A 14,465-nucleotide genomic window follows, 5' to 3' on the forward strand; every position below is an offset into this window, starting at 1 on the left:
GCGAATGCGGACACCACGTACCGCTGGTCTCCTATCGAGATCCCCCGAATCTCCTGGGTACAGCGCACTGTTTGCAGCAGAGGTTCCAGTGATAGGGCAAAAAGCAGAGGTGACAGAGGGCAGCCCTGTCTGGTTCCATTGCCCAAGGTAAAGGGTTTCGCGTTCGAGCCTGCTATGCGGACCCGTGCCTGAACACCTGTGTACATTGCCTTAATTGCAGTGACATAAGCGACAGGGAGGCCAAAGTGCCGAAGAACCTCGAATAGGTAAGGCCACTTAACTCTGTCGAAGGCCTTTTCTGCATCAAGCGATAGGATCAACGTCGGGATCTTCCGAGTCGCTTGCCTCCATATAAGGTCAATGTTGCGTCTAGTATTCTCATATAACTGTCTGCCGGGTATAAATCCCACTTGGTCTGGATGAATTAAGTGTGTTAAGAAGGGGTTTAGGCGGGTCGCCAGTATTTTGGCCAAAATCTTAGAGTCATGGTTTATCAGCGATATCGGGCGAAAGTTCTCAGGAAGCGAATCGTCCCTGCCCGGTTTTGGTAGGAGAACCACGTCGGCCAATGACATGTCCCTGTCCGGTACTCCCCCCTCCATGAGATCGTTGAACAACGTCTCAAGATGGGGTGTAAGCTCTTCACGAAAAACTTTATAGTATCCGCCCTCAAAACCATCCGGGCCTGGGGCTTTATTGCCCTTCAATGACGTAATTGCCGCGTCTATTTCGTCGGCCGTGATCCGCGCTCCCAGGACAGCAATGTCTCCTTCCCCCAGCTTCGGCATAGCCAAGCGATTCAATAAAACTCTAGTTTCCTCAATCTCGCGATGTTGTTGAGTGCTGTCGCCGCTGTCAGAGTGGTTATATAATTTGGAGTAATACTCTGTGAAAACCTTCGCGATATCGGTGGGATCTGTGCGATACGTACCTGTGGCGTCTTTAATCCGTGTGATATGGGAGTGACCCTGTCTCGGGCGAAGAGATCTAGCTAGCAACGTGTCCATCTTATTGGATTTTTCATAGTACGTCCTCTTAGACCATACCACTGCCCTAGCTGTATCATCCATAAGTGTCTCGCGTACTGACGTGCGTAGTTTCTGCACGTCCGCCAACATACTGGCGGACGGGGCAGCTTTATGTTTCTCCTCAGCTTTTCCCAAGGCCTCCAGGAGGGATGACAATAGTTGCATTTTGCGTTTCTTTTTTAACGTAGCTTCACGAATGAATATGCCCCGTATGACCGCTTTATGAGCGGCCCATACCGTAGCCGGGCGTACGTCGGACACCGTATTCCGAACGAAGTACTCCGATAGTTCCCTGCGGACTGTCTCCACTACGGCCGGATCTTGTAGTAACGAAGTATTCAGTTTCCAGGACCATGGAGACGCCGAACACAAGTTGTCCATTGTCAACGTGACTTCAGCATGGTCCGACCAAGTGATGGATCCAATCGCGGAGTCCGAAACCCTGGACATCGCATGAGAGTTCACCAGGAACAGGTCGATCCTGGAGTAGGTGCCGTGGGGTGCAGAATAGTAAGTAAAGTCACGGTCATCAGGATGGTGGGCCCTCCATACGTCCAATAGGCCCGTGCGCTGAATAAACGTGCGGAGCAGTTTATCTTGGCCCCCCCTACTGTGTGACCTTGGTATCCCACTTCTATGGCTCCGGTCAGCCGCTGGACACGGGGCAGCATTAAGGTCCCCTCCTACGACAATCATGCCGTGGGGTAAACCATTGACAGTTTGGGCCATATTGTCCCAAAATGCAGCGGAAGGGTCATTGGGGGCATAAATATTTAGAAAGTGGATCGTGTGGGAATACAGACTCCCTGAAAGCAGTAAAAAGCGTCCAGCCGGATCCATTATCACATTTCCCAATCGAAAAGGGCATCTATGGTGGATGAGAACAGCTACTCCATTCTTTTTATTTAGGGCTCTCGCCTCAAATACAGTCCTGAACGTATGATCCCTCAAAGTGAACTTCGCTGGTGCTGGCACATGTGTCTCCTGCAGGAATGCTATGTCTGGGTTTATACGTTTAAGTTCTCGAAACATAAGGCGCCTTTTTCTTGGGGCATTAAGGCCCTTAACATTCAAGGATAGTAGTTTCAACGGCATTACGGTGGGTTAAAAGGTGAGCTCGTCTCAACAGGCAGACCCACCAGGGGTCGACCCATATAAAGCAAATGAGGCACAGCGACAACCCCTCCCAAAGAGACGTGGGCGGGGAAGGGGAGAGAGGAAGGGGGAAGACTGAGGAGGGTAGAATAGAGGGGAAAAAGAAGAAGAGAACAATAGAATAATAGAAAGAACAATTGCCTGGTCTTACCTATCGCCAGGACAGGACGGGGTATATGTTGAAGCTCCTCCATAGCGCCAAAAGGGCGCCGGAGATGCCTAAACATAGACCAACTAAGCAAAGCACCCCTGGGGTGCCAAGCGAACCTATATTAGAGACAAAAATCGAATAAAGGGGGACAAAAATCCCCATAAAGGCATAAAGGCAGGGGAAGTCGGACGGGCCGCAGGGAATGGAATCCCGAGGGACTCGCATCCCACTCCCCCGGCTCACGACAGCGGGCTGTTGGGCAAGGTATCTTCATGGTAAAACTGCAGGGCCTCAACAAAGAGGGGGAAGCAACTTAGGATGCCAAAGAGGAAGGCTACCATAGCAGGCCCAGTTGCAAGAGGGCACAGCCAGGAAATACACGGGTAATATGTAAGGGGCCACATAGCGTGATAACATGACCTGAGCTAAACATGTCAAACCTCAATTTACGCATGTATAACAAGATTGGCTACATATGTTAAGTGCACAAACGGATACAACCAGTCTAGATTACACCCTTATCCCCGGTTGCATAGTGCCTCGTGGCCGCTGAGGGCATTCTGGGGGGGGGGGGGGGGGGAGTGGAACACTAGCGTTAAGAAGAAGCCCAAGGCTAAAACCCCTGAGAACCTGCCTGCCCCCCAATAGAACCCATTTTGCAACGATACCGTCAGTTGGGAAGCTATTATATAGGGGAGGTAGGGGCACAAACGGCTTTCTTCCCCACAAGCTTAAACTTGGGCCCCGTATTACAGGACGGACCGGAAAACATAGTATGCACAGTTTCCCACATAAAATCCCCCGCCGCCCCGGGTCCCAACCCCTCCCGGCGAAATACCCCACCGCCACACAATGAGCATATATCACAATCAGTACCCGGCACAAATATATTTGCAATATACAATCCGAGGGCGCCAGGTGACTTCCTAGAGCCCAGCCCGCCGCCCACCGCCCGCCGCCCTAAACTATTCCCGCACCCCAACATCAAAACCATCAAAACGAATATAAGACCCCAATCTCGAGGAACCTAACAATAAAGTCATAAACAAAAGGGTATGTGGCATAACAAGCCAACAGTCCGCAGCTGAGGGACAGCCCAAGGAAACTAGCGCGGGAGCCAAGGTGAGGCCCAGGGACGCGAAGCAACCCTAACCCACCCAAGTAGAACCGAGCCCACCCTCGAGACCGGGAACCCGTTGACCCACAGGAGCTATATCGGGGATCCCGCTATACTGGGCCCCAAAAAAGAAAACATAGGGAGCGGGGCTCCAGACCCACCCTCCCAAACAATATTATCCCCCCCGTGAGGCCTTACCAGCCGGTACAACAGCCAGCCAGCCTGGAATTGCAACAGGAGATCCGCCTTCCTCATTCATCTGCCGCATACCACTCTCGGGGGAGAACGGCGAGGACCTCCGCCGACGCCCCCGGCACCGCGAAGTCATCAGGAGTTTGGATCCCAAAGTCGCCAAGAAATTTTGTCGGGTCGCCATCCGGGAAGAGAAGTTTAGTGCGGCCATCTTTGAAGGCCATCAGCCGAAAGGGGTGCCCCCAGGCATACCTTATGGAATGTTGCTGTAACAGTTCCGTAATCAGGCGCCAATTACGCCGCCTCTGCAGTGTCAGCGGGGTGAGGTCCTGGAAGAGAGCGAGGCTTACCCCTTTGTGAACAATCGGACGGTCCCTGCCATACTTCATCAGGGCCTCCTTCGTTTGGAAGGAAAGAAATTTAATTATCACGTCCCTGGGGTGCCGGTCATCCGCCCTCCTAGCCCGGAGAGCCCTATGCGCCCTTTCGATGTGCCACAGATGATCCGGGACGTCGGGGAGCAGCGGTTTAAAGATCCCCAGCACGACTTCTCCCAGAGACCCTTCCCCCTCTTGCTCCGGTAAGCCCCGGAGGCGGACGTTATTCCGTCGCGATCTATTACCGAGGTCATCTATTGCCGATTCTGCGGTAAGTAGTTGGGGGGTTAGACGGTTGATTTGGGTGGCGGCAGCATTGTGGGCCACGACTGTGGATTCCACCCGGTGCTCGAGCGCCGCTGTCCGCACCCCCAAGGCCTGGATTTCGGCCTTCACTTCTGCCGTGTTGCGGGTAATCTCAGTGGCCAGGTACTCACGGACTTCCGCCAATTTAGCCAGGATTTGGCCGGTATCGGAGTCTGAAGAACCCATGGTCACGCCGCTCGCTGGGCTCGAGGGTGAACGGGGCGCACCATGACTGTCCCGTCCGCCATCTTGTGTGCCTGAGCGCACTGCTCGAGAGGCCGCGAACATATCGGTCACCGTTAGACCTGTTTCCGTCACTCTTTTCGTTTGTTTTCTCGAGGCTTTCCTATCCATCCTGCTTCCCCCACCGAATTCAGGTGTTTTTAGGGATTTGTCTCTGCTTTTGTTAGCCGTTGGCACCGCGGTCGCAGCAGAGCCTTACCCGGACACGTCCAGCTCGCTCGGCCGCTAACCACGCCCCCCTCGTGAGAAGCAGTTTAAAGCAATACTCAAAGCCTCTTAACCACTTAAACCTCTTGCATATAGGATGGTGCACAAAGCTCCCCTATCCTTGTCTTTCTGCTCCCTATGGCTTTTTATAAAAATCTGGAAGGTGGCTATTCTTCAATAAATGAACTTAAGGAGTAATGTGCACAGAGCAGCTAGGGCATGGGAAGGCAACTTCCGGCACTCCAGACATTGGACTACATCTATCATGCTCTTCCAGTCATAATTCTGTCAACGTATCCGGGGAGATGTAGTCCACAACATCTGGACCATCGAAGGTAGCCTACCCCGAGCTAGGGGAAAAATGCTTTCTGTCTGTCACTCCAAATGCTGTGAATAATTCTAATTAAGCTCACCCCGGCAACAAGTATTAAGGCCATTTTTTGTTTATTTGATGTAAAAAGCTTCCTAGAAATTCAGCTTCCAACACCCTCAGTGCTCCTATTCTGACTAATAAACTCTAGAGCAGGGGTTCCCAATCCAGTCCTCAAGTACCCCCTACCTGTCCAGGATTTAGGATATTGTGTTTATCTCTTTTTTCTAAGAACACTGCTTAGACACAATTGGGCAATCCCTAATTCCTGGACTGTTAGGGAGTACTTGAGGACTGGGTTGGGAACTACTGCTCTAGAGGAATAGCACTATCTCCCCCAAATACTAATCTCAAAATGTACTGGAGTAAAAAAAAAAACAATTTTCAGGATATTGAAGTAGGCAGTGTCTATATCGTATTAAAAAACTGACAGGGTTATTTATTAAAAGTGAGAATTGTCACCAATTCAAAGTGAATTTCAAATGTAAGTACAAAATAGAAAACTGGATACATTTGAACTGAACACTGAACTATCCTTCACCTTCTGCCACTTTGGTGTAAAAAAATTCCATACAATTCCTACTTCAGTAATAACCGGACTAGTGGAGCTATTTTCTAAATGAAAAAAATTGTGGAGAACAGGAAAGGACATTGTAAAGCAGCTTAACTGAATAAGCAATGTTGGAGATTCCTATAATTCAGCTATTTCAGGCTAAAGTATTACATTCATATTTAATTATCTATGGATTCCCTATATGGAAAACGTATTGAATAACACCGTAGATACTGGGGTAAACGTTCCTGCTCAGAGAAATTTATTTATGGTGCAAATTGTAGAGTCAAATAAGTTTGACTGGATGTGTATTTCTAATAAAGTGCAACAGTCTCATTTTTCTTCTACAATTTTCCTTTGTTTCGCAATGAAACTTTGCTCCTGAAGCTATCCTTTAGGTGTATTGTCCTAATTCCCGCGGCACAGGGTATCTAATGACCTGCTCGCTCTGTGAGGCCGTGAGGTCAGTTCCCCGGTGTCCCTGGGACAGGACCCCAAAACCGGGAGCCCTGTAGCCTTATTCCAAGTTTTATTTGATCTGTCCCTTCCCTTCTTTCAATTTACCTTTTTAGTTGGAAAGACATATATCTGCTAGAGCCCTCTGCAGCTCACACTGTTAGTTCAGCTGACTAGTCAAATGGGAAACTCTCTGCAAAAATGATCAAGCCTTTTCCCCACTGCAGTATATTGCAAACAGAATGTCACCAAACACATAGCAGCATGTTGTATTTTGGCTCCGTATAACATGTTAAATAAGGGATTAGTTACTGAGTTTCCATTTATGTCAGCTGGCAAATAATCGTAAAAATAAATATTGTATGTCTCGTACTGAGTGTGCAGCTCCTGTCTGAAATCAGTGCATTTATTTTGTGTAAGTTACACATTCATGGTTTTACTCTTGAGACTAGGCTTGCGGAAGGTGGGTTTTTGTTTTTTCCTTCTTCTATTATTATTATTATTATTATTATTGCCATTTATAGAGCGCCAACAGATTCCGTAGCGCTTTACAATATTATTAGAGGAGAGATTTAACTATAAATCAAACAAATTACAAGAAAACTTACAGAAACGATAGGTGGGAGAGGACCCTGCTCAAAGTAGTTTACAGTCTACAAAACAGTCTACAACAGTCTACATTAGAATATTTTACTGGATATGCTGTCTTCTTGTTCTTTATTGTTTCTTCTACTGTAAATAATTAGATTTGATCACATTTAACATATATATACCCTTTAGAGCTTTCATCAATATGTTAACCAAATCTATGCAAGACTAAATGTTATTTTTATAAAAATATCAACACAACGTGATAAAAACATTAAAACTAATATATCATAAAGGGTACCAAAACCCCCTTTACCCTCCCTACCCCATCCTACCCTAATATTTCTTCCGCTTTCACTAATATTCATATAAATTATTTTCTTTAACCCCCCCTCCAAAAAAATAAGGTTCATTGTCATATATAAACACCTAATATTATATTGTTACAATTATATTACCATCACTGTTTGAATTCATGTACATGCTATTTATGTTAACTGATGTGTTTTGAGATATTCTTTGTCTTAACGATGTTGTATTGCATATATTGCTATAAAATATAAATATTTTCAATAAAAAACATTTGAAAAGAATAAATAAAATTTTTAGAGGACTATTTAAATCAATGTATATATATATATATGTATGTATATATATAAAGTATTCTGGATATTATTGTTATATACGTAATGGAATAATGATGTCAAAGAAAATGTAGGAAAATAGTGGGATGGGAGAAGGTGGAGAAAGAGAATTAAGAAGGAAAGATGGAGGGGAAGTAACATTGTTATATAAACGATAAGTCAGAGGTTGTGAAGGTATACATTTTAATACCAGTGTAAAACTAGGGTGGTTTGTAAATCAGTAGTGGACTAGCAAGTCTTAATACGGTGTAGTGTAAAACAGTGTCCCCGCCAAAAGTGGTGTATGTGCAGTTGTTAAAATACACCTGTGCTGTCAACTGCCTGCGTTGTGGTATGTTTTGGGTTGGTTGTTTTATTTTTTTGGGTGGAGTTTGTTTTATTTTTTATTTTTTTGTAATTCTGTATTCTGTAGAAAGAAGAAGCCTAAATTCTAACACATGACTTTGGTTGGTTCTATGCAGATACCATGATAGCTGGTAGATGTTTGTTTGGTCATTTCGGGACAGTAACTTGAGTAAACGGGAATAAACGTACTTGCACGATGCACGGGAAACATCCCTTAACTCACTTCACCCTAATCCTTTCGGTGATTAAATAAGCTCAAATAATTGCTATTTGCAGAGCTGATACAAAGTGGCCAGGTTAAGGTGCCCTGGAGAGACATGTTTTTTTAAAACAACCTGAAAACCATTTTACACAAACAAGGGGGGTGGCATCCAAAGCTTATTTGTCCCGTGACCACTGTAATGACCTGTAGTGGCTATGGTGAGTGCCCCTTTAAAAGAATTTAATGGGAGAATCTTACTAATGCGCTCCACCTTATCTGTTTGTCCGGATCTCCCTATATTATGTTATTTTTACGTGATACGTGAACACTGCCACCAGACTGTTCAAATATATTACTGACATTTGTCTTTTGTCATAAACCTTTATGAAATGCAGTGCAAATCAGAAAAACTAATACTAACTATATGTCTCTGCTTTTGGTTTTCTCAGGTGAACGTCCATTTGAATGCAGTTGGGAAGAATGCAACAAGAAATTTGCCCGGTCGGACGAATTGGCTCGACACTACCGCACACATACTGGAGAGAAGAAATTTAGCTGCCCGATCTGTGAGAAGCGTTTTATGCGTAGCGATCACCTAACAAAGCATGCCCGCCGTCACCCCAACTTTCAACACAGTATGCTCAAGGGTCGAGGTGGTCTCAGCTCCAGGAACGGGTCTGTCAGCGACTACAGCCGTTCTGATGCATCTAGCCCGGCCATAAGCCCAGCAAGCTCCCCTTAAATCTACTTGCACTGGACATTAGCACTTTTTTTCCTGCTAATGTGGAACACTTTGTGAAACTGGCTTTTTTTTATTATATGCATTTAACATTTTTTTTCCTTGTGTTTTTGTTTTCAAGTGATTTGATGATTGCTTATTTTAACCTAACAAAGCAGATACCCTCTACCTTTATATAAATGAATATCCATTGTCGTTTTGAGTTTGTTTATCGGCTGCCTTGCTCTTGGATCTCCAGAATTCTACAAGTCATAATTCTGTCTTCGATCTTCAAAATCCAATACTTCCGCTAATTACTACCTCCAGATTTCCATAAGTCTTCTGTTTTCATTTATCGAGGATTCCAGAAATCCATCTCTTTTGTACTTTCAGAATTCAATAAGCCTCTGTTTATGGACCTTTCAGAAAATCTATATAAATGCTTCCTTCATGTCTCCAGAATTTAATCGTCTAAATACTTGGGAGCTCCAGAAATCCAAATGTACAGTTCATATTCTATTGCTTCTTTTTCTCCAGTTTCTTAAAATACTTCAACCTTGTCTCAGCTTCAGCAATCAAAATATATACTTTACAAAAATAAAAAAAGACACAAATCTTATATAAACTATTTTCTTCACCTCAGGACACAAAAAGAAAAAAAAAAAAGTTGCACAACAGAAGCATTGGTCTACAGCTTAACCTTCAACATGGTTGAATTTCACCTCTTCTTCAATAGTCCCCTCTCTCAGGGATATACGAGTACTATGAAGTCACATATTTACTGCAGCCTTATTCTGTGTCTTCATTTTATTTTTAATTTGAATTATTATATGGGTTTTTTGTACTTAAGGTTTAGGCACATTTAGAAATGTCAGTCCATATCTCGCATATGGTACCCTTTTAATTATCTTTGGTAAACCTATTTTTGTTGCAATTTGAGGTTTTTCTGATTTTAATGTATATAGTCTATGTCAATATGTACACACGTATATGTCACATGGATAAGTTTGTTTTGCTGCGACCTAACATTTACTTATTTTTACAGGAAATTTAATTATTTCACGCTCAATCAGGGCTGTTACGGAAACTTTACAATGAGCATTTTTAGCTTTGTTTTTTTTGTTTTTTTCTGAATTCAGTGCACTTTCTTTACACACAAATCAGGTCTCAAATAAACAAAACGCCTCTTTACCAAGTCACTTGACGTAAGTGCCTGTGAAAGAAGCACTACAGCAAGGGATTCAAAGATGGATGTTCAGCTGTGAAGGGGCTTCCGCTGCCATAAAACATTGCCGTCAGAGAGTTATGGAGCTTGTAGCCCACTAAACACCTGTTCCATATTTGACCACCTCTGCACTACAGAGTCCAGAAGAGAATCATCGATATGGCAATGCCCCACTGTACCTCAATCTCCAGGATTAATTGTCTTGGGGGATTCAAATAATCACCACAATGTAGTTCACCAAATAGTGCTTTACTAACTAGTTTATTTAGAAATGTCTAGAAAAGTATCATTTCTCGTTTTACCCTTAAAGGGATAGAGGGAGAAAGTTCATCATGTGTCTCCCCATCTTTCCCTTGAGGGTTAAACAATGCATTTGTACAGATGTAGCCAAACTGAAATTCACTAATATAAACCAGAAAACACAAGGACTTTACTAATAAACACTGCATCAGTATTTAAAAAAAAAAAAAAAAAAACGCAGTAAATTAAGGGGAATAGGAGTTTGACCACACCTGTATCATACGGAGTTAGCTTGAACCTATCCGCTTCATTAATAGGGCATTGCACTTTGAGCGATCAGTTGTGCTTTTGTATTTACAGACATAAATATATATATAGAGATACATATAATAAAAACAAAAAACAATAAACTGCAATACGGTTTCATAGCAGGATCTATGAAGCTTTTTCATTTTCGGGATCTTGCTTATAGTCAAGGTACCGACCATCGATGCTCCTTATTGACATTATACATTTATACTGTCCGTGACCTGTTCAAGGAGTGTGTACAGATATCAACAGCCTGTGAGTTTGAGTCCTAACAAATTACTAAAAAGTACCTTAAAGGGAAAATAAATGAAACATAATTACATTAACACTTCACGTTTTCTGCCGCCATTTTCTAAAGATGCACAGATTAGTTTAGCGAGAGTGGGGAGCAGCTGTTTTGTTTTGTATTTTCTAAAAAAAATCTTCATATGAGTACCCCTTGGGGGGGCATTATCTCTAGTGAGAAATAAATAGACAATCCTTTCGTTTTGAGTACTGTTATTTCCAATATGGTGTATTAAACAAGGTTCGGGGCTGCAGAACAGCTTCCCATTGGCTGTTTTTGCAATATATTACGACCAGTAGACCATGCCCTGATAAAAGTCCATAGCAATCATTGCACTGTTTTTATAGCATTGTAACGCACGCAAGCTACCTCAGCTGTGAGAGTGTGGGGAGATGGAGAAAATGGCTGCTTACCATAGTTTGATTTGAAAGGATTTGCTAGTCAATACCAGGCATTTTAAAAAAACACTGTAGTTTAAAAGAAAAATGGTGACAGAAAGGCCGTTGTTTTCCAAGCATCATCCCCAACATTTTTTTTTTCCTGATCTGTTTTCCCTTTAAGGAACACTTATTTTTATATAAAGATAGATTTGGGAAACAGTTCTAATTATTGTACTGACAGAAGGGTGAGGGAAAAAAAAGCTATGAAGTAACAAAAATGACTGTGGTCTCTTTTACGTTTAAGATATGAAATATAAAGTACGTATTTCTTGTTATCGTGCAGGTTAAAACCACTGCACGTTTGAAACCCTTCTTTTTTGGAATAATACATCGCACTCTCTCAAGAGCTGTTGAACTACAAACCCCATAATTCTCTATAAGCATTAGGCTGAAAAGAATTGTGAGATCTGTAATTCACCATAATCTTCATCCGAATATTCAACACCCCCTGCCTTATATGTCCTCTTTACAATCCAGATGTAAAACTCCTCAATTTTTGTATGGGTCAGGATCTGTTTCTGGACTGTGCACCCTCGGAACGAACTTCTATTGCCAGTTGACAAACATTTCTTACAGTCATTTTCTTAATGCCTCTATAAAGACACGTTAATCTTTCATCTGGTGATTTTGTTTTTTCTTTCCCATAACCCAGAGTTAAATGTTATTCTCCTGTATTTTCTTAAATATATATATTAAAGTAGTATCGCCTCTGGTCTTGATCCTTTAAATAATGCAGGGTAGATTACTGGATTATATATGTAGTTGTTGGACACCAGTTAAATTAGGACGTATACCTATTTTGACATCAATGTTTGATATGTTGTATGCATTACCGAGGAGCACCTTCGGAGGCTGACAAAAAATAGGTGTTCTATAAATATTATATAGCGAGTTAAAGCAAAGAGAGAATTTATACAGACATGGTGCCTATCCTGTGTCTCTGCAGTCGCTGTTGTCAGGCAGAATTTTTTTTAAGCAATTGGAAATCGAGAAAAAAACATATCTAACTGGAACTGCTGAAACACATGTTTGGTACTCTTGAATTATCACCTAGCAGTTTGTGGGCATTTGTACATTCGATTACATAGATGTTTTGTCGGGGCATTTAGACTGCATTATTATTTATCAATGTGGGCAATTTTTGGTGCAATTACAAGTTTTAAGATTATTATTTTTTTTATTTTATTTTATTTTAGTATGTAGGTTTTTTTTATATATATATATATATATATATATATAATCTAGTAAAATAAATGGTGTGGTTGATTTTTGTGCAGTCAAACGCTTATGGTGAATTTAAGAATAATTGGAAGGGGGAGGGGGGTAGAGGGAATTTTTAGGGAGGGAGGAGGAACAGTATTTCTTCTCCCCAAGTTAATGATTAATGGGTCTTTTTAACCCCTTATTGATAAACAATATATCAGGTGTGTCTTGAAGGGGTTAAAGGAGAGATTCTGAGTCCACCTATAAAAGGTAAAGAAAAAACGGTTCGGAGTTAATTGGAGTACATTCCAGCAAACATGAGCTGTTGCATGCAGGAAAATGAAAACTACCTTTTTGTATATTTGTGTTTGGTTTTGAAATATTTCTTTAATTTCTTTTCTGTTTATTTTTAAGACAAACACGTTTTTATAATTTTTTGGAAAAGTTTTTTTGTTAATTTTGTATTAAAAGCAGTTGTGTAGCATTGTAGGTAAAGACATTGATTAGTATTTTGTTTTTTTATTTCTCAAATCAATATTTAAACACATTCCACTTTTTTTTCTATGTGTTACTACATGTTTTGTATTATTTTTTTTCCATAATAATAATAATAAAAAAAAACTAAAAAAATCAAAAAAACTTTACTTACTTTGCATTGTATAAGTCTGTAAAAAAAACAAAAACAGTGGTTTGCCATGATTTGCAATATAATCAGCATTGTTGAAACAACCACAGTACTGCTTGCATGTGGAACCTATAGTGAACTTTTTTTTTTTTTTATTTGGTGTAGATTAATATAGTTGGGAGCTTTCTATAAATTTTAGTACATCATTTTAATTTTTTTTTTTTTAAATCAAATGAGAAAATAGGGCCGGAATAGTGCAACAACTACATCACTTGAGATTCATATTATTCTGCACTTTAAAACTCCCCACAAATCTACAATACTCTTTTAAGAACTCTTTTAATGCCTTGCTTAGTCTAATATCACAAAAAGGGTGAAAGCTTGTTTGTTTCAATAAATCGTAGAGTGAGTAGGAAATAACTTTTTAACTATACTTGCATACAAACAAAAACAATATATATCAACATTAAATCAAAGGATATTAAATGGTTGAGTGTAATTACATATTACCCCTTCAGACCCGTACACCTATACTCCAAAATGTAATAAACAAATGATAGTGTTTCTCACTGTGCGATAGGTATGTTTTACACTATTAGAGCCAATCTCTTCACCAAATTAAAAACCTTTAGCTTTCTATGACCAAAGTAGAACATTGTTTGTTGCACAATACCAGTTTATTTTTGACTTCCATTCTTTGTCTATAGTGTAGCTCGTTGTAATGCCATCTATTTACAGAAGAAAAAAAAAACAATTCTTAAAAAGGAAGAATGGTAAATATGCTAAATATGAGCATAGTGATTTCAGTGTAAATTATATTAAACACATTTTGCAGAACATGTTTCGGATAGATGCACATATTGTTTATTGGTGTTACAGTGCACCAGAAACACAGCCGCTTTCACTGTTATGTGTTGTTTAACTTTCAATATCATGTTATACTGTGTCTCCCATTTCATTGTTTTAATGAAAATGCGGTTTGATATGCCAGACAAATATATAAAAACTGGACGTGGAAAAGTAACATTAATTGTGCTTTTTTAAAGGCTCTCAATAGCCGTTCTTTTGACATATCCAAATGATTTGAAATTATTTGCAATATCAAAATGAAGGAATAATTAAAAAAACGCTCCAGGCACGAAAAACACTTTGCACCAGTAAAGTGGTTATGGTGCACAGTGTTCATTGGCAATTTTGAATGGTTTAACACAAAGGCACCGTTCCTGATTTTTCCTGCCATTCTCGTAAATGTGAAAACATTTGCTTGGGCAATAGTGATAGGCTGAGAGACGCTCTCTGCGGGTTACTGGCAACCCATAGTAAGTAATGCATTAGAAAAATATGTACGCCAGTGGGCTGTGAGCATCGTAACCACTTCTTTGGCATGAAGTGGTGTTGGTACCCAGAGTGCTATCTGGAACGGACTGTCCCTCAAACCTGTCAATGCTATTGAGGCATTGACTGAGTTGAGTAGCGCAGTAGAAG

At 41.3% G+C, this 14,465-nt stretch overlaps 1 protein-coding gene across 1 annotated transcript in view; it reads left to right on the forward strand.

Annotated features, from left to right (window-relative positions):
• Positions 1-12,349, forward strand: part of KLF13 (KLF transcription factor 13) — an 83,112-nt gene extending 70,763 nt beyond the window's left edge. Inside the window, exon 2 of the mRNA XM_063449155.1 lies at positions 8,384-12,349. Within this exon, the coding sequence (XP_063305225.1) occupies positions 8,384-8,676 (293 nt within the window). The 3' untranslated portion in view covers positions 8,677-12,349. The remainder of the gene's footprint in view (positions 1-8,383) is intronic.
• Positions 12,350-14,465: the final 2,116 nt, after the last annotated feature.

This window comes from Pelobates fuscus, chromosome 3 (genome assembly GCF_036172605.1).
Source record: "Pelobates fuscus isolate aPelFus1 chromosome 3, aPelFus1.pri, whole genome shotgun sequence".
NCBI lineage: Eukaryota > Metazoa > Chordata > Amphibia > Anura > Pelobatidae > Pelobates > Pelobates fuscus.